At 49.3% G+C, this 21,743-nt stretch overlaps 1 protein-coding gene across 1 annotated transcript in view; it reads right to left on the bottom strand.

Moving 5' to 3' along the window:
• PNPLA1 (patatin like domain 1, omega-hydroxyceramide transacylase) overlaps positions 1 to 21,183 on the bottom strand; it is a 44,188-nt gene extending 23,005 nt beyond the window's left edge. Inside the window, exon 1 of the mRNA XM_045777820.2 lies at positions 20,585 to 21,183. Coding sequence (XP_045633776.2) covers positions 20,585 to 20,789 — 205 coding nt within the window. The 5' untranslated portion in view covers positions 20,790 to 21,183. The remainder of the gene's footprint in view (positions 1 to 20,584) is intronic.
• Between the last annotated feature and the right edge of the window lie 560 nt (positions 21,184 to 21,743).

Genomic DNA, 21,743 nt, shown 5'->3' with positions numbered 1-21,743 from the left:
ACTAAAGCCACAGGCTTCTAGAGCCAGGCCTGTGCCTCTCCTTGCCAGTGGCTGCTGATTTCTACCCCGTGCAAGCCCTCCGGCAAAACCAGAAGCAGCAATAGCTCCGAAAAGGATTGCTAACTTTTTTAATGAATATGTAACCGTAAAACATCCTATACAGAACTTTCTTACAATTAGTGGCACGTAGCGATGGTTATTTGAGAGGTTGGGCGGCATGAGCTCTCTGCCGCTGGAGGTAATCAAGCAGAGGTGGGACAAGTACCTCAGTCAGGGAACTTAACAAAGGGATTCCTGCATGAGCGCGAAGATTCCTTCCAACACGGAGATTCCGGGACTCTCACGGGTGCCTGACAATATAACTGGGAAGTCATCACAGTGGGCATATTCTCCCATTTCCGAATAGAGCAGCTGAGTCACAGAGAGGTTAAATGATTTGCCCAAAGTCAGACACAGCAATTTGGAGACAAACCAAAGCCAGGGCCGCGCTCCTCCTCCTGTGTCTTACAGTTCGCAGAGGATTCCTCGGTAATCCTGGAGGTGGGTGGGATAAAGAGCTTCAGCATCATTTTACAGATGTAGAAACTGAGGCAGAGAAAAGCTAAGTGCCTCGCCTGAGGTCAGACAGCCCGGCACTGTTTGTCCTGACTCGAAACCCCACCTTCTCTCCCTGCCATTGGACTGATCCCAGAGACTGAGGGAGCCTGGGTTGCCATGGTGACAGCTTTTTTTTCCCCTCCCTCACCAACATTCAGAATCACAACTGCATATGCGTAGTAGGGACCAACCGGAACAACAGAGCATCTTGGCTGTCACGTGTGACAGGGGACGGTGCTCTCGGGAGGTGGGAAGACCCCGCGGTTTTAGCAAGGTTAGCTTTACCCTGTGCCAACTTGTACCGACTGCGTTTTCCCTCAGGGGCAGGCGATGGCCAACTCACCTTAGTTGTGTAGTTACCAAGCGACTGTGCGTTTAGATACCAAAGGGCTAGGTCACTGAGTTCTCGCCCACAAGACCGGTCAGGATGGGGAGTCAGACCAGGGTGGGGACACGCTGTTTTGCAATTCTTTTTTTTTTCTTTTAAAGATTTTATTTATTTATTTGACAGTGTGAGAGAGAGAGGGAACACAAGTAGGAGGAGTGGGAGAGGGTGAAAACAGGCTTCCCGCTGAGCAGGGAGCCCAATGCTGATGCGGGGCTCGATCCCAGGACCCTGGAATCATGATCTGAGCCCAAGGCAGACGCTTAACGACTGAGCCACCCAGGCGCCCCTGTTTTTGGAATTCTTAATGAGCCGCTTGAGGGGACTTGGATGGGTTGGTGGCTTTTCCCACAATGCCTCTGAGCCAGGAGCACCTGCTGGTTCAGTTTGCCCCTCCACACCAGGACTCCCCGCAGGAGAGGCTCGCTGGGACGATGGAAGGAAATTCGTTCCCACTGCACAAGAAATACATGTTCCTTGGGGGGGAAATAATTGTTAAAATTGCAGATATGGGGGTGGTTGAGTCGGTTAAGCATCTGCCTTTGCTGCAGGTCATGATCCCGGGGTCTTGGGGTGGAGCCCCTCATCGGGCTCCCTGCTCAGGGGGGTCTGCTTCTCCCTTTTCCTCTCCCTCTGCCCCTCTCCCCCAGCTTGTGTTCTCTCTCTGTCTCAAATAAATAAATAAAATCTTTTTTTATATCAAATCAAAAATCAGAAAATCTTTTTTATATATCAAATAAATAATAAATAAAATAAATAAAATAAAATCTTTTTAAAAAGGCAAAAAGAAAAAAAATTAAAGTGTCTTGGAAGCCCTTCAACCAGAGAGTAACATCTAGTTTACGTCCTCCTAGACTCTATGATATTTTCTTTTTTTTTTTTTAAAGATTTTATTTATTTGACAGAGAGCCAGCCAGTGAGAGAGGGAACACAGCAGGGGAGTGGGAGAGGAAGAAGCAGGCTCCCAGCGGAGGAGCCCGATGTGGGACTCGATCCCAGAACGCCGGGATCACGCCCTGAGCCGAAGGCAGACGCTTAATGACTGCGCTACCCAGGAGCCCCTAGACTCTATGCTTTATACGTATTCTTACATGTAAGAATACTTACATGGAGTCATAGTGTATACATTATTTTGTAACTTAGTTTTGTTTTTTTTAACCTAATAAATCAGGTCTTTCCACATCAATAAGTACCTATTTAGACGCAGTTTACGAGTAGCACGGAAAGCTACTGTAAGGTTATACCATTATTTGCTGAGCTGGTGCCCAGTGGGGGTTGGACATGCAGTTTGTTTCTTTCCTTTTCTAAACAATGCTGTAGGGAATAATTTCATGCTAATTTTTTTCTCAATGTCCGTAATTATTGTCCTTAGGATAAATTCCTAGAGGTGGGAATGCTAGGTCAAAAGCATGCATATTTCATCTTGTACTGCTTGGTTTAATCATGGCTTTCATGTATCATCCATTTACGGTCCACTCTCAGCTCTTCGGGAGCGGTGATGGGTAACAGGGACAAAGCAGTGGCCAAGACAATAGAAATAGTATAGACATCCCCAGGACACTCGCATCTGAAAGTGGTGCTGTCTAGAAATCAGCAATGCTCCAGCCAGGATCATGTAGTCGGGGAGGGAGGGGGCAGGAGATTGTCTGATTTCCCCCTCTCAGGTGTCCAGTTTCACATTCTTTCCTGCTGTTCACTGGGGCTCTGGGGCAAAGGCTGCCTTTATCCCTATCTCTCCTTGCTCCTTTTCAGGTCTCTCTGTCTTCATTCTCTGACCATCCCTTTCTGTCTCTCTTTGTCCCCTTCCTTCCTTCCTTCCTTCCTTCCTTCCTTCCTTCCTTCCTTCCTTCCCTCCTTCCTTCTTTTTTAAAGATTATTTATTTATTTATTTATTTGAGAGAGAGAGAGAGAGAGAGGGCACAGAGAGAGAGGGAGAAGCAGACTCCCTGCTGAGCAGAGAGCCTGATACAGGGCTCGATCCCAGGACCCTGAGATCATAGAGATCATGACCTGAGCCAGGGGCAGACGCTTGAATGTGTCTCTCCCTCCTTTCTCTCTCTTTCCCCAGCCAAGGGAGAAGCAACTAATCTGGTTAAACAAGTCTCTGTTGATAGAAAGTCGAGTGTTAAGCATAGCAATTGCTGGGTGCTGGGAGAAGGGATAAATTTAGCTTGCTTCTTTAGGCATCTCTGTACTTTCCAGCACCTTCTCCCATTTAAAGTCCTTCTTCCAAGCTGCAGGCTGCTGGGCTCTGAGACACGGTATCCCACACTGACCACAGCAAGATGGCATTTAAAAGCAGCACCGCAGGAGACTCAAGGTTGGCTCTCCCACCCCCAGCCCACATTTGCTACATTCACTTCTGCTTCCTCCTACCTCCTTTCACACCTTTTATTATCTAAGTGTGGTCTGTCTCCTAAGCCAAGAAGAAGATTCTTTGGGGGAAGATCCTTATGGTCCTTCCCCTCTAAGGCCTATCACTGTGCTTTGCCTACGGAAGGTCCTTCAGAAACCTTCACTATAAGCTGGGAACTCCTCGAGAGCAAGGATGGGCCATACTCACCTTTGCCTACCAAGCCTCCCATGACCCCTGGTGGGTGCACAATGTTTGTTCAGTAAAACCTGATGGGGAGGAAAAGCAAGTGATGGAGACACTCACAGGGAAGGGCTACTCGACATCGTTACCCAGTAAACGCTTGAAGGCAAGATCATCCCAGACAGAGGGACAGATAACAAGGTCAACTGTATTGGTAACTGTGGCCAATTCATCAAGTTTTATGAGTCTATTGTGCCAAGAATTTCAATAGAAAAATAAATAAATAAGATCCAGGGACTAGGAGATTTCGAAGGGCATTTGGAAGCCACTCCAGGTCTCAGCCAATCTTTTCTAGGACCGGATCCATTTCGTGGAAAGAGTTCTGGCCGTGGAGCCGGGGGATGTGGTTTAAATCCCAGCTTTGCCCCATACTATCTGGGCCAGCACTGGCAAGTCAAATAACTTCTTGCAGTCTCAATTTTGCCACCTATAAAATGGGAATAATAATACCTTAACTGGGTTGTTATGAGGCAGATTTTTTTTTTTTTATTCCTGCGCATAGTAAGTGCTCACTATCGGTTAGGCTATGCCAGTAATTCTCCTTGTGACCGTGGAGAAGTCTTCTTGATGTTTCTGGCTTTGGGCTTTCTCACCTGAACAGGCGACAATGACCCCTGCCCCATATCTTTATTGAGGCATGCTCAGGCTCACTTTGGGGTGCAAAAGAGCAAAGTAAAAGCACTGTGGAGATGAGAGTGTCCCTCTGTTTCAGAGTGCAGTGAGGTGATAGTAAAGGCACTGTCAGCATCTGCACTCACTCCCTTGTCAACTTGGGGGCCCCACAGACTTAGTAGGGAGAAGGGACAGGGCTTAGAAATATCACCGAAGAGGAAGGAAGGGGATTAGATGTGTGTTTATCTTATTATCTTATTTATTTGCTTAAATGTCCAATGTCCTCCACCCCCCCACCCCCCCACCCCCGGCCCCAACCCAACCCCAGCTTCGTGAGAGCAAGGATGGCCTCTATCTTGTTTATCCTTTTGTCCCTAGTTCCTGATATGGTGCCTGGAACATAGGAGGCACTTAATAAACATGAATGCATGCATGAATAATGAATAAATGAATAGACCTCAGGAATCGAAGGAGGTCACTGAGGTCCAGAAAGAGAAGCAGCTTACTGAAGGTGATCCGAGAATAAAACAGCTTCTCTTCCCCTCCTCCACATGACCTCCTGCCAAGTGAAAAAAAATCCTAGAAAGATGGGCCCCTGGCAGCCGACAATTCAGACTGCGGGGTAATCTCCTTCCCAGGGTGCCCGGATGGGGTCTGGGGTGGGGGAGAGATGCGCCGCGGAGGATGGGACTCCGTGGCCCCAGTCTCCCGCGGACTGGTAGCCTAGCAACAACCTCCGGCTCAGCCAATCACCGCCAGGCGCCCCCCTCCTCCCGCCGCCGGCCCCGCTCCCCGGTAGCAGGCGCGATAAGCGCGGGGGGGAAGCTGGCGGCGCAGCGGCCCCAGGGGAGACGGCGGCAAGCAGAGCTGCGTTCCCAGGAAAGCCCTGCAATTCTCGAAGTCCCTGCGTGGAGCACCTGGGAGTCTGCTGCTCCTACCTGGTCCCTAATTGCAGGCTGAATTATAGGCCGCATTTCCCTGTGGGTAGACCTTGACTGTCCGACTGCACTATCGTAATAAAAATTATTATTATCTTAACCACAGTCTTTTACCCAAGCGGGTTTTCACGCTTACAATCTCAGTTTATCCTCACAGTGACAGCGAGCCCCCCAGGGGTAGTGACCCTGGTTTATTCGCCATTTTATTTCCATACCCCACACTGCAGGGGCATTGATTGAAAACTAGTTTGGCTTGAAGCGGCAGTGTTGCCACGGCAAGATCCATAGAGACCTTCTGGGGCAGCGAGTTTTCCGTCAGGGAGCCTTTGTTCAAAAGAAACCTCAAGCGGAAATCCAATACATAAAGCAGCTAAAAGCCGGGCTGTTCTAGGTTGAAGCCAAGACTCTGCTGCGTCGCCCCATCCCACCCCAGGAAGGTGGCTGCTGAAAGCACCACCTCAAAACTCCTAAGATTCTAGGAGCCTAGGTCAAAATACGAAACCAGACTAATTCTCTCATTTGTAGATAAGAAATCGAGCCCAGGATGAAGATTACGCTCCGTAAATATGGCTGGATGGCTGGGCGGTTGGATGGATGGAGAAATGAAAAAGGGTGGATATGCCCTGGGTCACACAGTCTATAGTAACAGACACTGGAAGTGGCATGTATGAGAAAACTCACCTTTTCCTACTCTGTTCTGAATGCACATTATAAGGCTTTAACCAAAGGCGAAACAACTCTGACCTAGTAAGCACTTAAACACACACACACACACACACACACACACACAACCCAAACCAATACCTTCTGCAGATAATAACAATCTTCCACCTTTTCCTAACCCTAAGAGTTTACTATAGAATTGGCTTTAAATTTCATATCGGTTTATATCAGGTTGCCATGGAAACAGCGGTGCCTCCCACTGGTTCCTCACCTGGGTTCCTATCAAGGTAACTGTGGGGCTCTTTCCAGCACCTGGAGCCTCCCCTGGCCCCTGTGTGCCTCTCCCCCAGAATCCAGGCACAATCTCCCCAATTTTCCACAGAAGGATCTGTTAATCACCTTGAGATAAAACAGGCAGAGAGGGAATATATCGAGAAGGTTCTCTGGAGCCTCAGAATGTTCTGAGGGCCATTGCCCTTGCTCTTTTCTCTCTGACTGTTTTCTTTGGTGGACCAGAAGTCTCTTTGGGATCCTGCTCCAAAGTAGAAACCAATATTGTCTCCTTTCTGGGCTCTGGCCTGTCCTACCCTCCAGACTCTCCCTGCACTACTGAGGGGACCCTGAGATAAGGCAAGAGGTGTGAACTTGTCACCCTCCAGTCTTCAAAGTTTGTTGTTTGTTTAAGATTTTATTTATTTATTTGACAGAGAGAGACAGCAAGAGAGGGAACACAAGCAAGGGGAGTGTGACAGGGAGAAGCAGGCTTCCTGCCGAGCAGGGAGCCGGATGCGGGGCTCGATCCCAGGACCCTGGGATCACGACCTGAGCTGAAGGCAGACGCTTAACGGCTGAGCCACCCAGGTGCCCCTTGGCTTCTTTTATGTAGCAGAATGTTTTCAAGTGTGTCTGTATTATAGCCTGTGCTAGTGTTTCATTCCTTTTTTTCTTTCTTCTTTCTTTCTTTCTTTCTTTCTTTCTTTCTTTCTTTCTTTCTTTCTTTCTTTCTTTCTTTCTTTCTTTCTTTCTTTTCTTTCTATGCAGACCTCACCCTTAAGTCCAGCTTAAGATCTGGGCCTCCTCCTCGAAGCCCTCCCTGCTCACCCCCACTGTTCACTCTCTGTCTCCCCTTACTGTCCACACCATTTATCTCAGGCTGTCTTGAGTGGTCTGTCCTGCTTCGCTGGCTAGCTGCATCCCTTGAGGACAAGTCGTGTATTAAGAATACCTTCTCCCCCATGATTGCCTAGCTCAGTGCTGAACACTTAGTAGGTATTCAAGAATGAATAAATAAAATATTTAATGTTCCACGAGCAGGGACTATTTCTGTTTCATTCCACATTACGCTCCCAGCACTTAGTTCAGTACCTAGCACACTGTAGGAACTTAAATGTTTGCTGAATAAATTAATGAATGTTTAACAAAATGAATGAATGAGTGAACTGAAGAAGGAGATCAAAGAATGTCTTTTCTATCGGGCTGTTAGGGATCTTTCCACCTGGTGGTCAGGAAAGAGGAAACCAGTGACTCAGCTGGATCTGGGGTTGTGAGAAAGCAAACCACAGAACAGTTTTCTCTGTCAGGCCTGGTCCTACCTCCTGCCCCCACATTGATGGACACAAGGCCCTGAGCTGGGGCCGAGGAGGAGATTCTTCCTTATGGGGTGATTTCATGAGGACAGAATTGGAGCAATGGGTCAACTCCTGACTCAAATGGGAGTCAAACTGATCTGGACGTTTGTTTATTGTTTGTTTGCCTGTTTTCCCTATAGTATTGGAAATGGAGCTCCCTATCTTTGCTGAATTTAATCCCAAAGCGAAGCAAGAAAGACAATACTATCTTAATACTGAGTGAGCTGGTTTAGAAATGAATCCACCAAATGCAGTGAGGGATCCTGGATTAGATCCTGGGACAGAAAAAGGACATTAGTAGAAAAACTGGCAAAATATATCGTTAATAGTAACATACCAATGTTGATGTCTTAGCGTTGACAAGTGTACCATAGGTATGAAGATGCTCACATTAGGGGAGAACTGGGTGAAGGACATATCAAACTACCTGTATGGTCTCTAGCAACCTTGCTGTAAATCTAGCAATATTCCAGAATTAAATGTTTATTATAATTGAAGTAAACAAGCAAACACCGTTGACCACGGCTGTTAGACACACAGAGCCTGCCACTCAGCAGGGGCTCAGGTAATGCCTGCTGATGTTGGGGGAAATGAATTGCAGGACCTCACCCGCATGAGTTGTTTTCTAAATTGTTAGATATTTCTACTGTGTACCCAACACATTCAGAGTTTGACCAGATTTGCCATTCAATTCTCTTCAACTTAAAAATTGAGAGGATTGTTTGGGAGAAAGAAACCTTTATCCACTTGGCTGGAAAGGTTAAACATGTAAAACACACGTTACTTTGAGTGACTTAAAAGATACTGATCTCAACATGGTAGTGCGGGTTACGACCATCACCACACAGTGATGTCACTTCTACAGATTTTATAAAAAGTCCCTTTTGCATTTATTATGTCATTTGATCTCACTTTCTTAAGCAATGTGCAAATAATTGCTTGGTCACAGAGTTTGGCAGGAAAGGTGTTAAGTTGCTTGCAAAGCAACATCTGAACTTGTGATTTAAGAGGATGGAGAAGGTAGAAATTAAGAGAGAGCTCAGTCTTGGCTCTGCTGTATAAACCATGGCAAGTTATCTAATCTCTCTAAATACCTGTTTCTTCCTTTCTAAAATGGGTATAAGTATAGCGTCTGCCTTGGAGTTGTGAGAGAATTAAATGATTCGTGCAAGGCGTTGAGCACAGTGCCTGGCACATTCTAAGTGCTTGATAAATAGCTGTTAATAGCATGACATCAAGACACGAATCAGAGCAGAGTGACTTTTTACAGGAAATATTGCCATCTCGGGCAGATAAGTAACTGCGAATGATTTCCGATGAACACATTTTGATTCCGAACGTGCACCCAGCAGCCAGAACTGAAATCCAGGTTCCACCTAGGACGCGCGCACACGTATACGCATGCGTGCAGGCGCGTACGCGCGCAGGGACGCACACACGCACGCGCAGGAAAAAATGGAGGTTCTCCTTACTGTCTTAAGGAATTTTGGAGACTTTCCGCTCCAGCATTACAGGAACCTTTCCAGCTTCAGGAATAGCAACAACAGAGGGCCTGATATAAAAATCGTGAGACGTGATTGAACTCACAAGAAAGAAGGGGAACAAATGAAGGAACTGAAAGCCAGCGCCAGGAGAAAGCTGATGATGTGGTTATCAGACCAGAAACGGGCAGGAACAGAGGCCGTGGTCCTGGCTGTGTGAGGGGCACTGACACCCCTGCTGAAAGCCAGGATGCTCCAACAACTGCTGGCCCAGTGAAAGGTGCCAGTAGCTTATCTCTGCCAGGGCTCTGGGTGAAAAAACTCAGTCTCCCATAGAGATGCAAAGCTCCTTGCCTGCATTACAGGCGGTTTAGAGTTTGAACTGACACAACCCACCAGGGTAATTACCATGAGAATTGATCCTGAGTTTGTGATAACCCTCGGGTGCCTGGCCAGGGCCAAGGCAAACCAGCTCAGATGGGCCTTGCCACTGCCCACGCCACACAGAATTCCCAGGAAAACTAAGTCCTTGTGCAAATGAGCTCACAATTAAAATATTAAAAATATTAATTGGACCGGGTTGGAGCCTAGTAATCTTTGTTTTATTAAGTTTAACAATGAAGGACATTCTTCAATCAAGTTTGGAAAATGCTGCTTCACTTATGCTTTTTTATTTCAAGATAATATTCTTTTTATTTGTTCTTCCATTCACTCAGCCTTCATTCATCAAAGACTTATTTTGTGACTAATATTTGCCAGGCACTGTGCCAGGAACACCCATGACTTCTTTTGTCCCTTACTGCAATGGCCAAAGGATGTGCTCCCACTCCCCCCATCAAGTTAGAGATGGGAAAACCAAGGGGGAGGCAGGTCACTGGCTGGACAAGGACCCACTGAGATTAGTGGCAGAGCTGGAACACCTGCCCCCGCCTCCTCCTTCCTGGGAGCTGCATTCTCCACCAACCCTGGGGTGTCTTGTTCCTTGACCGAGTGACAAAGACAGGCACGCAGGTGACTGAAAAAAGGAGGTACCAGAGCCAAGGTTCTCACAAAGTAGTCTTGTTCTCCCAGCACAGGTCCTTGAGGCTCCAATGGGCCCAATGCCTGGAACACACCTGAGCCACCTGCCAATGACAATAACTTCAGCCATCCTTGGCTCCAGGGCCCCAGGAGGCCTTTGGTCACTGGGATGGCCGGAGCTGCCTGAAGCAGCACTGGCCCAGATGTGGGAGGCAGACCAACCCACCTGTAGCGGATTCCATCTTCATGGGAGGGGGCATACTGGGTCCCGCTGTGCCTGGGTATGTGGGGCAGGGCCCTTGCTGCTCCTCTGGCCCTCTCATGTACTTTGCAAGGTCGTTTTAAAGCCCATTTTCTGTCTAGAAGGACAGCTGCCTTCCTTTCTGAGCATTCAAGTGCATTTGCACCGCAGGTCTCTCAGCCTGGAACACCTCTCTGAGCTCACGTGGCTCCTCCTCCCTTCCTTCCGCCTCCAAGAGGCCTCCCCTGACCTGCGCACCTGAAACTTCACCCTTTAATCATTCACCACACCCCTCCCCTGCTTTATTTTCTCCTTGGAGCATGAATGCTGATGTTTTCCTATGTGTTTGGTTATTTATGGCTTGCTTTCACCAAGACAATGTCAGCTTCATAACGGCAGACAGCTGTTTCGTTCACTGCTGGATCCCTAGGACCTAGAAGGAAGGAAGGAGGGAGCAGTATACTTTATCACCGTAACTCATCCAGGATCCGGCCTCAACTTCTTTGTCTGCACACCAAGTGGATTAGAGTCACACGGTGGCTTCAAATCAAAAAAAAAAATCATTGGAAAATTTCCTCTAAATAAAATTTTTAAAAGAATGGACAGTAGCAGGACTATCCTTATTGAAGTTGGGGCTTCGGTGTGTCCTCTCCCTGTTCCCTTGCTCCCCCCTCCCCTCAAGCTCCCTCCTTCCCATGGAACTTGGGGGTGTCTCAGAACACAGCTGGGAAACCACTGGCTTAAGCGAGGTCTGCCTCAACAGTTACTTCCTCTCCCAGAGTCTAAATACAAGTATCTATAAAATGAAAAAGTTGGACTCACTGACCTTCCTTCTGTGAAATTCTAGTATTGTAAGTCAAGTCATATCCATACGTGCAGAAAGTTATCTAAGAGTCAGGTAAATCCCAAAAGAGAAATTGCAAAAACACATTCCACGTCATGCCTGCCAATGGCCAGCAATTGTCAGGAGTTTATCAAGCATTTCTTGTTTGACAAGCAGTGTGTGGAGCCATGGGACCCATAAGACCTCAGATGGCTCAATCAACCTGGCTGATGAAATAAGACACAGCTTCTGAAACAATGAAGACCGTATATCCTCAAGGGCTAGGACAGGTGGCCAGATTCTGTGGGTAAACTAGAGACAGTGGAAAGAGATCCAGTAGGGTGCAATGGGAAGGTGTCTTGGGAGGAGGTAACATCTCTCGAGAGAAAACCAGAAGGTCATTTTAGGTAGGGGATGTCATGGGTGCCGTGATGCCCTGCCCAGGCCCTGTAGCAAGATTAAGGCACTCACACCCTCAGCTGCCCGGAGGGCAGCCTACTGATGGCTCAGAACTGAGACCCTCCCCAGCCAACAGACTGGACTTGACCTGGTGGTTATGGAGTCATGGTCTTGGTCCCAGACAGGGACTGAGTTTTTCCAGCATCATCATATCTCCAAGTGTGGTGGTTGTGGCAGAGACTGCTAGTTGTCCCCACCATCCATTCTTCTCTTCTTCCTTAGTAACCGAACCTACGATTTTTAGCTGGACACATGGCTTCCCAGAATAGTCTACATTTTCCAGTCTCCCTTGCGGTCAGATGTGGCCCTGTGACCAAGTTCAGATCCATGGGGTGTAAGGTGACATCATGTGTACCACCTTCAAGGCCTGCCCTTAAAGGGAAGAGGTGTGCCCTTGCCTTTTTCCTCGCCAGCTAGCTGGAATGAAGACGTTGTGGGGATCCCTGTTGGACTGTGAACAACACGATGGAAGAAACCTGGGTCCTAACTCTGTGGAGCCACCACACCAGCCTTGGGGGGCTGGCGTGCAAAGACCACATGCGTGAGCCATGCTCTTCTGCCTGGCTGAAGCCTCTGCTGTCCCAACAAAGCAAGTGTAGTATCAATCCCTTCGTCTGCAAAGCTCGTTCATAGACACCACTGTGATTTCCAGAGCCAGGCGGTAGAGAGGGGGAGGCAGGCACTCCTCTCCCAGGTACAGTAGCTGAGCTGAGCTCAGGGCCATTTGTCCAAGGTCACTCAATGCTGAGTGGATTCCTGGGACCAGAGGGCAAGGAGGGGTGGAGAGAGTTTGGATGTTGGGGTCACACCAGCTTTGGTTGGAACCCCACCTCCCTCCTTACTAAATCCTACTGTGAAAGACCACGTGAAAGCCATGCGTGTGGCCAGCTGGGCTCATGATCTGTCCCTGGGACACTTTGGTTCTCAGAATCCCGAGAGCCGGATTCCTAGTCAGGTGCTCTTTCCCGTGGGGACTCTGGCCTCTGAGACAAGCACTATCCTAGAGCCGGCTGTGGGAGCACGAGGGAGTCAGTGCCTAAAGGGAATCAGGATTCACTCACTCTCAGGGGAGGTGACGTCTGAGGCCTTGGAGGATGGGGAGATGTTCCGTAGGGAGAGAAGCAGGGACGTTGTTCTTCAGAGAGGGAACAGCCTGAGAGCAGAGGCAGAGAACGGAGGCATCCTGAGACTACTTACTGTGGAAGTGAAAAGAAAAGCTCCCAAACCCAGCCCTGACCCTTGGCCCCACCCTTTTAATATTTTATTTAGTGGTTTGGGTGTTTGGGGCAGTGGAGGCGGGGTGGGGAAGCCAAGGTTATCATTGTCGAGAAGGCAATGTGAGAGTATTGGAAAATAATTACTTTTAGAGGCCAAAACAAAGTCACTTGATGAGCTCAGCTAAACGTCAGCTCCGTCTTCTTGTCGCTTCCCGCCCCCCTCCCCCCCCCCACCCCGCCCCGGGAGGAGCTGGGGAACAGCTTTGGAAGCAGGTGCCGGCCCTGCACTGTCCTGAGTTGCGTGCGAGTGAATCACCCAGCTCCGCTCCCTCGGGCTTCCTCGGGCTCACAGGCCTTGTCTGCACAGAGACACTCGCACCGAAAACAGGGCCTGGTGAGGCTACAGGCAACTTCCATACAGACTTCGGTTTGTAAAATCATTACAAACCAAAAAATATAAAAAAGAAAACAAAGCAAAGCAGGGCGGGGAGTCTGTGGCTGAAACCCAGTTGGTAGATGCTGGAACCTACTGAAGTTATAGGATGGGTCCCTGGGAGTCCATGATACTGCCCTCTCCAACATGTTTGAGATCTTTTCGTTAAAAAGGGTTATTAATAAGTGTTAAAAATGTACATGAAGCTTTATAGATAAATAAAATGTGTTATATCCACACAATAGAATATTATTCAATAATAAAAAGAATGAAACACTAGCACAGGTTATAATACGGATGCACTTGAAAACATTCTGCTACATAAAAGAAGCCGAGGGGTGCCTGGGTGGCTCAGTCGGTTAAGCGTCTGCCTCCAGCTCAAGTCATGATCTCAGGGTCCTGGGATCAAGTCCCGCTTCGGGCTCCCTACTCAGCGGGGAGTCTGCTTCTCCCTATCCCTCTGCCCCTTCCCCACCCCCCGCTCATGCTCTCTCTCTCAAATAAATAAATAAATAAAATCTAAGAAAAAATATTAAAAAAATAAATAAAAGAAGCTGAACACAAAAGACCACATATCGTGTGATCCCATTGATATGAAGTGTCCAGACTAGACGAATCTACAGAGACAGAAAGTAGGTTAGCAGCTGCCAGACACTTGGGGGGTGCAGGAATTGAGGGGTGACAGCTAAGGTGTATGGGCTTTCTTTTGGAGGTAATTAAAATGTTCTATAATGATTCTGATCATGGATGCACCACTTTGTGAATATACTAAAAGTCATTGAATTATAAGATTTAAATGGGTGAACTGTATGGTATGTGAATGATATCTCAATAGCGCTGTTCTTGCAAGTTAAAGACCAAAGCAGGTGGGTGTAGAGGAGAAAAATAAAGACAGCCGGAGGGGAGACTCTGGGCCAGGGGTGTCCGCCATCCTCTCTGAAAAGTGGTTTCCACAGGGGATGGGCTAAGGGGAAGGGAGGGACCCACTCCTTAACAAAATCAGTCTTCCTCATTTGTGGCCAGCCAGAGGAATTCACAGAATCTCCTCCAACCTGAAGCTACTGTACTGAAACGGTTTCTCTTTATCCTGGGAAAAGCCATTCCCCATTAATAATCAGAGAATCGTCATTAGTCCAGGACTGTGCTGGGCATGTTGCAGGTTTGCATAGGAAATGCCCGACCCATTTCCACTGCCTGGTCAGACATTCAGAGAGTCTGAGGGAGGTGGTGCCTCTTCGTTTTCCAAAGCGCACTGGGTCTCCACCGGGGCTGCACAGAGGAATCCCCTGGGGGTGGAAAAAACAACAGCAAGTTCTGCCCTGGGGGATCGTGATTTAATTCGCTTGGTGAGAAGCCTGGGCAGTGGAAAAGCGCCCCGGGTGATTTGAATATGCAGCTGAGAGGACCCCTGATTTGATGAAGTTTGCTTTAATGACTGGAAGAGAATATTAAAATTATGGCAGAAAAGTATGGTACCCTATCTGGAAACTTTTTTTTTTTTAAGAATTATATTTACATGGGGTCACAACATAAACAATATTTCTCCCAGTGTGTTTCAGTCTAGGAATCTGGAGACCTCAGGTTTATAGGTCATCTCGGTGACTGCACCCAGTGAAGGGGACCCACGGGAACAGCAACGAGACAGGCGCCTCCCAGCTTCTGCGTCGGCCTCTCCCAGCGCAGGTGCTCCTTTCTTCAGGAGTGGCCCTTTCCCATCTTGGGCAACTCTCACTGAGCCAAAAGCTACTTCTCTGACGCTGGCACAAAGCCCCTGCCATCAGTCAACCTGCTCCATTCCCCAGCCCCTGGAGGCATCAGTTTCCCCGCTGTGTTACGGTTGTGTTGTAATGCTCGGGCCTCAGAGAAGCCCAGGCTCCTGCCCGACCTGTCCCTCCCCGTGGAAGCTCTCCTCACCTCTCAAGCTCCAGCTCAGATGCCACTTCCGTGAGGCTTCCTACCACTGCAGGTGTCGCTCCCTTCCCCTGCACTCCTCTGCCTTTGAATTGTCCAACATTCAGCTGGAAATTTCTTGTGTTACACCTGCTTGGGAGCTGTCTTTAAGTTTGAGTAGACTATAAGTTCCTTGAGGACGAAGGCGGAGTTTCATTTTGTGTTATAACTCTGTGTTCTCTGCAGAGCCTAGCGTATGCTCAGAAAACACTTGTGGAAGGAAGGAAGGGAGGGAGGGAGGGCTTGCCGTGTAGTTTTTACAGGGGGAAAGGTGCCAAGCAGTAGCTAAAGTGGACATGGGGTTTGAAGCCCACCAAAGCCCCATTCTTCAATAAGAAACAATTTTAGCTGTCAAAATTATGCAACTACGACTACAGCCTGGGGGCAAGTTCCCAGACCCACTTTTGAGCAGATTGGAAATGCCGCGTCCCCCACCAGCTGTCACAAAGACCATCTATCCTCGGGTACATGAACGAATGAACAGAAACCTTCACTGCATCACTAATGAAAACCAGGCACTGTGCTAAGTGTTTTTATAAACATTTTCACGTGCCCCAAATTGGTCCTATCACGGGGCTTGGCACACACCTCCAGAAAGTGGACCCACTGCTGCCTCTGCTTTCACAGGGAGAAACATGCAATCCCAGGGCAGAGAGCCCAGACTGGAACAAGAGGAGGGAGTGTGACCTGGAGGAGAGAGGCCCCGCATGCCGCGTTGAAGATTTTTTTTAAGGGAGAGAGAGACAGAGAGCATGCGCACATGAGTGGGGGAGGGGAGGGGCAGAGGAAGAGGGAATCCTAAGCAGGCTCCATACCCAGCACAGAACCCCGTGTGGGGCTTGATCTCACAACCCTGAGATCATGATCTGAGAGGAAATCATGAGTCAGAGGTTTAACCGACTGAGCCACCCAAGCATCCCAAAGAATTTTTTTAAAAAGAGACATACCTCTGGTTATATGGAGATACGGTGACTGTTTACACGTAAAATATGAAATAATCTACCAACAAACTTTTGGAACTATTAAGAACGTTCACAAGTTTTCTCAAAACAAGATCGATGCGAAAAATCAATCAACATTCCTTTTTATCAACAATAATCAATTAGATTAGAAAATGCCATTGGAAAAAAGAACCCATTTTTCTTTTCCTTTTTTTTAAAGACTTTATTTATTAGAGAGAGAGAGAGAACACAAGCAGGGGGAGCAGCAGGCAGAGGGAGAAGCAGGCTCCCTGCCGAGCTGGAAGCCCAATGTGGGCTTGATCCCAGGACCCTGGGATCCTGACCTGAGCCGAAGACGCTTAACCAACTGAGCCACCCAGGCTCCCCAAGTCTGGTAACGTTAATGTGAAGGCATATCCCAAGGAAACATTCTATGTGGGTATGAGAGTCTCAAACAAGCATATTCACTGCAGTGTTGTTTATAACAGAAACGTGGCTGTTGCGTCCACAGAACGGCTAGATGAGCCATGATACAGTCTTAATGGAATATATACTGAAAGAGGTAAAGATCCTCAAAGACAGTCAGGAAACGGAGTCCTGCTTCTTGCTCTGCTTCAGACTGATGACAGGACATTACACAAGTCACTTGGCCCTCTTTGTAGAATGCTCTCCCCAGAGAGTCTCATGGCCCACTCCCTCACCCCCTCCAGATCCGGGTGCAAATCCCACCTGCTCTGAGAGGCTTCCCTGACCCCAGGACCCATACAACCAGCACCGGCACTCCCTGACGCTGCTTTGTCGGGAAACAGAGTGCTTTAAAAGGCGAGGCCCGGGTGCCTGGGGGGCTCAGTCGGCTAAGCGTCCAACTCTTGGTTTTGGCTCAGGTCAATGATCTCATTGAGCCCCACATTGGGCTCCATGCTCAGCGCAGAGTCTGCACCCACCTCTCTCTTTGCCCCTTCCCCCACTTGTGCATACTCTCTTTCTAAAATAAATAAATTAAAAAAAATTTTTTTTAAATACAAGGAAAGAAAGAAAGAAAGAAAGAAAGAAAGAAAGAAAGAAAGAAAGAAAGAAAAGTTGAGCCAGACTGGGTTCTAATCCCAGATTTACCACGTGTTTGTTTGTTTCACTTTAGGCAAGTGAGGTAAGCCTTCTGTGACTCAGTTTCCTCCTCTGTAAATGGAGACAATAAGTTTTCATGTCAGGGGTTGCTGTGAGGACTGGGTGAGTTAATATGCCGAGACTTACCACAGCGCCTGATGGAAGGAAGTGCTAGTCAACAGTAAATTACAATGCAGTTAACCTGAAAGAAGGAGGCTGGAATGACGTGGAAAAATCCCATCGACAGGTGCCGAATGATAAGGGCAAGTCCCGCAGGGATCTCACTCCTCCCTGAGATCTCACTCCTCCCTGAACTTCTCTCGGATCACGGGCAGTGCGCGTGGTCCAGGCCTCGGTCACACCTACAGTTAGGTGTCCCCATGGGTTTTAATGCCTCTCAGCTGCTGTCCGTGCCTCCCACAGCCTGTCCGAGTCCGTTTTTGGCAGTATGGGTGGAACTGATGGAAACGAATGAATTCCGACTAGTCCGTGAATGCCAGAGATGGAAACGCCATTGACTCTCTCAGAGAGTGTATTGTAAAAAGTCGCAGTAAAGACATGAAGAGGGTGGGAGCAATGGAGGAGGTGAGTGACACAGACACCCGGAAAGGGAGAGGATCCCAGAGGCAGGATGTCTCCAAGGGCAGGAGTTCTGTGATTCCCGGACAAGAGAGGGCAGGCTCTCACCCAGCCCCTTTCTGAAGGCTTGTTCTAGGGTCTATTGCGTGACGGAAACATCAACTGCTACTAAGTTCAAAGAGGACTCTGGGCGTCAGAAAAGGTGTAGGAGGGCCAAGGGACACATGAAAAGATGCTCCACATCACTCATCATCAGGCAAATGCAAATCAAAACCACAAGGAGACAGCACCTCCCACCTGTCAGAATGACTAAAATCAAAAATGCAAGAAACAACAAGTGTTGGTGAGTATGCAGCGAAAAGGGGAATACTTGTGCATTGTTGGTGGGAATGCAAACTGGTGCAGCCACTAGGGAACAGTATGGAGTTTCCTCAAAAAAATTAAAAATAGAACTACCATATGATCCAGCAATTTCACCGTTGGGTGTTTACCCAAAGAACACAAAATTAGTGTTTTACTAATTTGGAAGGATAGATGCACCTCTATGTTTATTGCAGCGTTATTTATAATAGCCGCCCAAGTGTCCATTGATAGATGAATGGTTAATTACTCAGCCATAAAAAAAGAACGCAATCTTGCCATTTGCAACGAAGTGGTTGGACCTTGAGGGTATAATGTTAAGTGAAATAAGCGAGGCAGAAAAGACAAATACCATGATTTCACTCCTATATGGACTTCAAGAAACAAAACAAGCGAACAAGGACAAAAAGAAAAAAAAACCCCAAACTGACTCTTAACCGTAGAGAACAAACAGATGGTTGCCAGAAGGGAGGTGGGGGGGATGGGCGAAACAGGTGAAGGTGGTAAGAGCGCCCTTGCCATGATGAGCACTGAGTCATGTATAGAATTGTTGAATCGCTGTATCGTACGCCTGAAGCTAATGCAATACTCTATGTTAACTATATCGGAATTAAAAAGTGTTTTTAAATGAAATAAAAAAAGATCTAGAAGGATCTAAGCGGACCACTTAGAACTGGCTACAGGAGGGAGAGTGGGATTGGGGACAAGGGGGGTGAGCAGAGGCTTTAAAAAGAAAAAACCCTATATATTTTTGCATTGTTTGAATTTTTTTACAGTGAGAAAGAATGTATTACTTGTGAAATATTGAAAGGAAAAAATTATCTTGCCCATAAGGTACTCGGTGAATGGGCATCACTATTATTCTTTGCAATGAAGACAGACTTCTCACTCGGCGCTCAGGTCCCAGGCAGGAGGGCGGCCCGCCTGCACCCCTTCCTCCAGCACAGCAGCTGGCCCTTTGGCAAATTTCACTCACTGGCTCTCCCTCCAAAGTTCATCCTGAACCCACCGGCTTCTCACTGCCCCTCAAGACCCGGCTACCTGCTGTGCTCATCCCTGGCTAGACGTGCACACCATAGTCTCCCGCTAGTCTCCTTGTGGCCACCCTTCCCACTCCAACTCTGCCCAGCATTTGAGGGCCCTTAAAAACCCATCCAGGTAGTGAACACACACCAGGCAGTTGCCTTGTGCCAGGCACTGGGAGTACCGGTCACTCAAGCTCGGTCAATCCTTTAACGACACTGGGAATTAGGTACAGGTGGAATTTCCACTTCACAGGTGCAGAAACGGAGGCACGGAGGCACGGGGCATTCCCTCATTTGTCCCAGGTCCACATGGTGAAATGGCAGAGCTGGGATCCAGTGCCCCTGGAGCACACGCTCTTCACCGCCTGCCCCGTCCCCCCTGACAGACTACCGGTGCTCCCCAGCTCTCCCAGTGGAACCAGAGCTTCCGGCTCATGGTGCACGCGCCATATGACCCCTGCCTGCCTCTCCAGCCTCCACCCCCACCCCCCCTCCCCCTGCTCCCTACTCTTTGCTCCCACTCCCTGGCTCCCTGGACGCTCCTCCACCCGGAAAGTTCTTTCCCCCATCTTCACATCACTCGGGTCTCTGTTTGAATGTTGCCTCCTCCAAATGGGCTTCCCTGCCCACTCTTTGTAAAACAGCCCCCACTTCATTCTCTGCCCCTTTCCTGCTATCATTTATTCATAGATCTCATGGTGTCCTCCGGTGACATCATAAGGTTACCTGTCTGAATGTTTACTTTCTGTCTCGTCTCTCTAGAATGTCTGCTTCATGGGAGCACAGACTTTGTCCAGTAGCACAGTGAATGAATAGAGGCACTCGAGGCAGCCCGTGAGGACGCTGGTCTAGACCCACAATGTAGGACTGCTGGGCACGTGTCTGCTTCCCCTGCACAGGAGGGCCCTTCTGCCCTCTCTGTCAGACGTGGGACCCCATCCTTCTCTCTGGGGCCCCGGACCAGCAGGAAAGAAGGCTAAGTGAGATCTCCCGAATTCCTTCCTGGTTTCTCCCCCTCTGGCTCATCCCCGTGGCCCCAAGGCTTCTACGTCTCCAGCCAGCTGGAAGCTGCGCTGACAAGCCTGCCCCGCCAAGGGAGTCACGATGTGAAGTATTGCCCCACCCGGGGATGTGTGCACTTTAAAAGAGGCCAAACAGGAATGACACTTCACCCCAGTGTCTGTGTCATGGCGTAACTTCCACGACCAGGGCATTGGAGGGAGCTGTTGCCTTTCCCTCTCCCGGGCCCTGGCACACAGGGCATCACAGAAGAGTGTTGCGGGGGGGGGGGGGGCCGGGAGAGATGGGTCCACACCTGGGACCCATCTGAGAGTGGGTCAGAGCCTGGGACCTGGCTGACCCCAACCTCAAACGTCCCAGCCACCTGCCATCCCACTGGACCCTCCTCTTCCTTTCCCACCACCCAGAAGGCCTGGCTCTGTTCCGCCAAAGTGTCCCCAAGTGATCCTCAGGCCCCACTATGGGGGCTCTCGTCAGAGGCTGCCCCAGGGAACCCAGAACAAAGGCCTTACCCATTTCAATCCCGCAGATGACCAGAGCCGCGACCACCGCACCTGCTGATGTCCCAGCAAAGCGATGGGTCGTTTCCAGCATCCGGGGGGCCAAGTCTCGGAGGGCATCCACGGCCCCCGCCTGGTAGAAGGAGAGAAATCCACTGCCCGAGAAGGAGATGGAATGAGGAGTGTCTGGGTCCCCCTTGAACACCTGTTCCTCCATCTCCTCGGCCGCTCCGTGCTGGCCTCTCCGGCTGCTGCGCTCCGGCTGGGACTCAGGCCAAGCCTCCCTGCCAGCCCGCAGCCTGGAAAGGGGCCGTCTCTCCTGGCTCGGCTGGGACACCCACGGGTGGCGTACGCAGCCACTGCCTGGGCCTGTTGAGCTCCTCCAGGAGGCAGTCCCAAAGGCTGGTAAAAGGCTTCAGGCCCAGGTCGAGGTGCAGAAGGCACCCCGAACGTGTGAGCAGCGTCTTGGGCCCGCGAGCACCCCCCTGGCTTCATTGCGTGGCTAGATTCATCGCGGGCACAAACTCCTCAGCCCTGGGCCCGGGCTGCCTATGCCTCATAGCCTTGGCTGCTGCCGCCGGGACCATCCCAAAGAGGCAGGCACTGCTCAGCCCTCGGCCCAGGACTTCACACGCTGAGCTGCAGCACCTCCCAGATGGTTATCAGAGGGGGCCTGTCTCTGACGCTGCTGCAGCAAAGGGATTAGATGCAGGCCTCCCTCCGAGAGGAAGTTGTCCCCTCCCCCCCAGGGGCCCAAGCCAGCAGGTTGATTATGGCTTTGGAGGGGGACACACTCACACCACCCATGCCCCCGCCAGCGTCACCCCTCCCCGGGCTCCTTCTCCAGGCTCTGCGGGGCGTGTGTGGTGTGTTACACAATTGTTTTTATTTGTTCTGTCGTAAGAACTTGTGTTTGTTCACATGTTAGAACAGGCCACGGGCAAAACTGTGAAGGAAGAGAAGTCAGGCTTCAGGGCCCCACCCACCATCGCCTCTCCATCTCTCCCCACCCTTTCTCCCCGGTCCTACATTGACCCACTCACCTGTAGCACCCTCTTACCAAGTCCCACACTTTCGTGTTGTCTCCTAAGTATATAGGAAAAAAGTCAGTCTGAAATCTAGATCATTCTAAGGGTTTGGAACTTCATACTGCACGCTCTTCTAATGATAG

This window comes from Ursus americanus, chromosome 32 (genome assembly GCF_024610735.1).
Source record: "Ursus americanus isolate L20-20 chromosome 32, mUrsAme1.1.p, whole genome shotgun sequence".
NCBI lineage: Eukaryota > Metazoa > Chordata > Mammalia > Carnivora > Ursidae > Ursus > Ursus americanus.
This window is presented reverse-complemented; position numbering and strand designations above follow the sequence as displayed.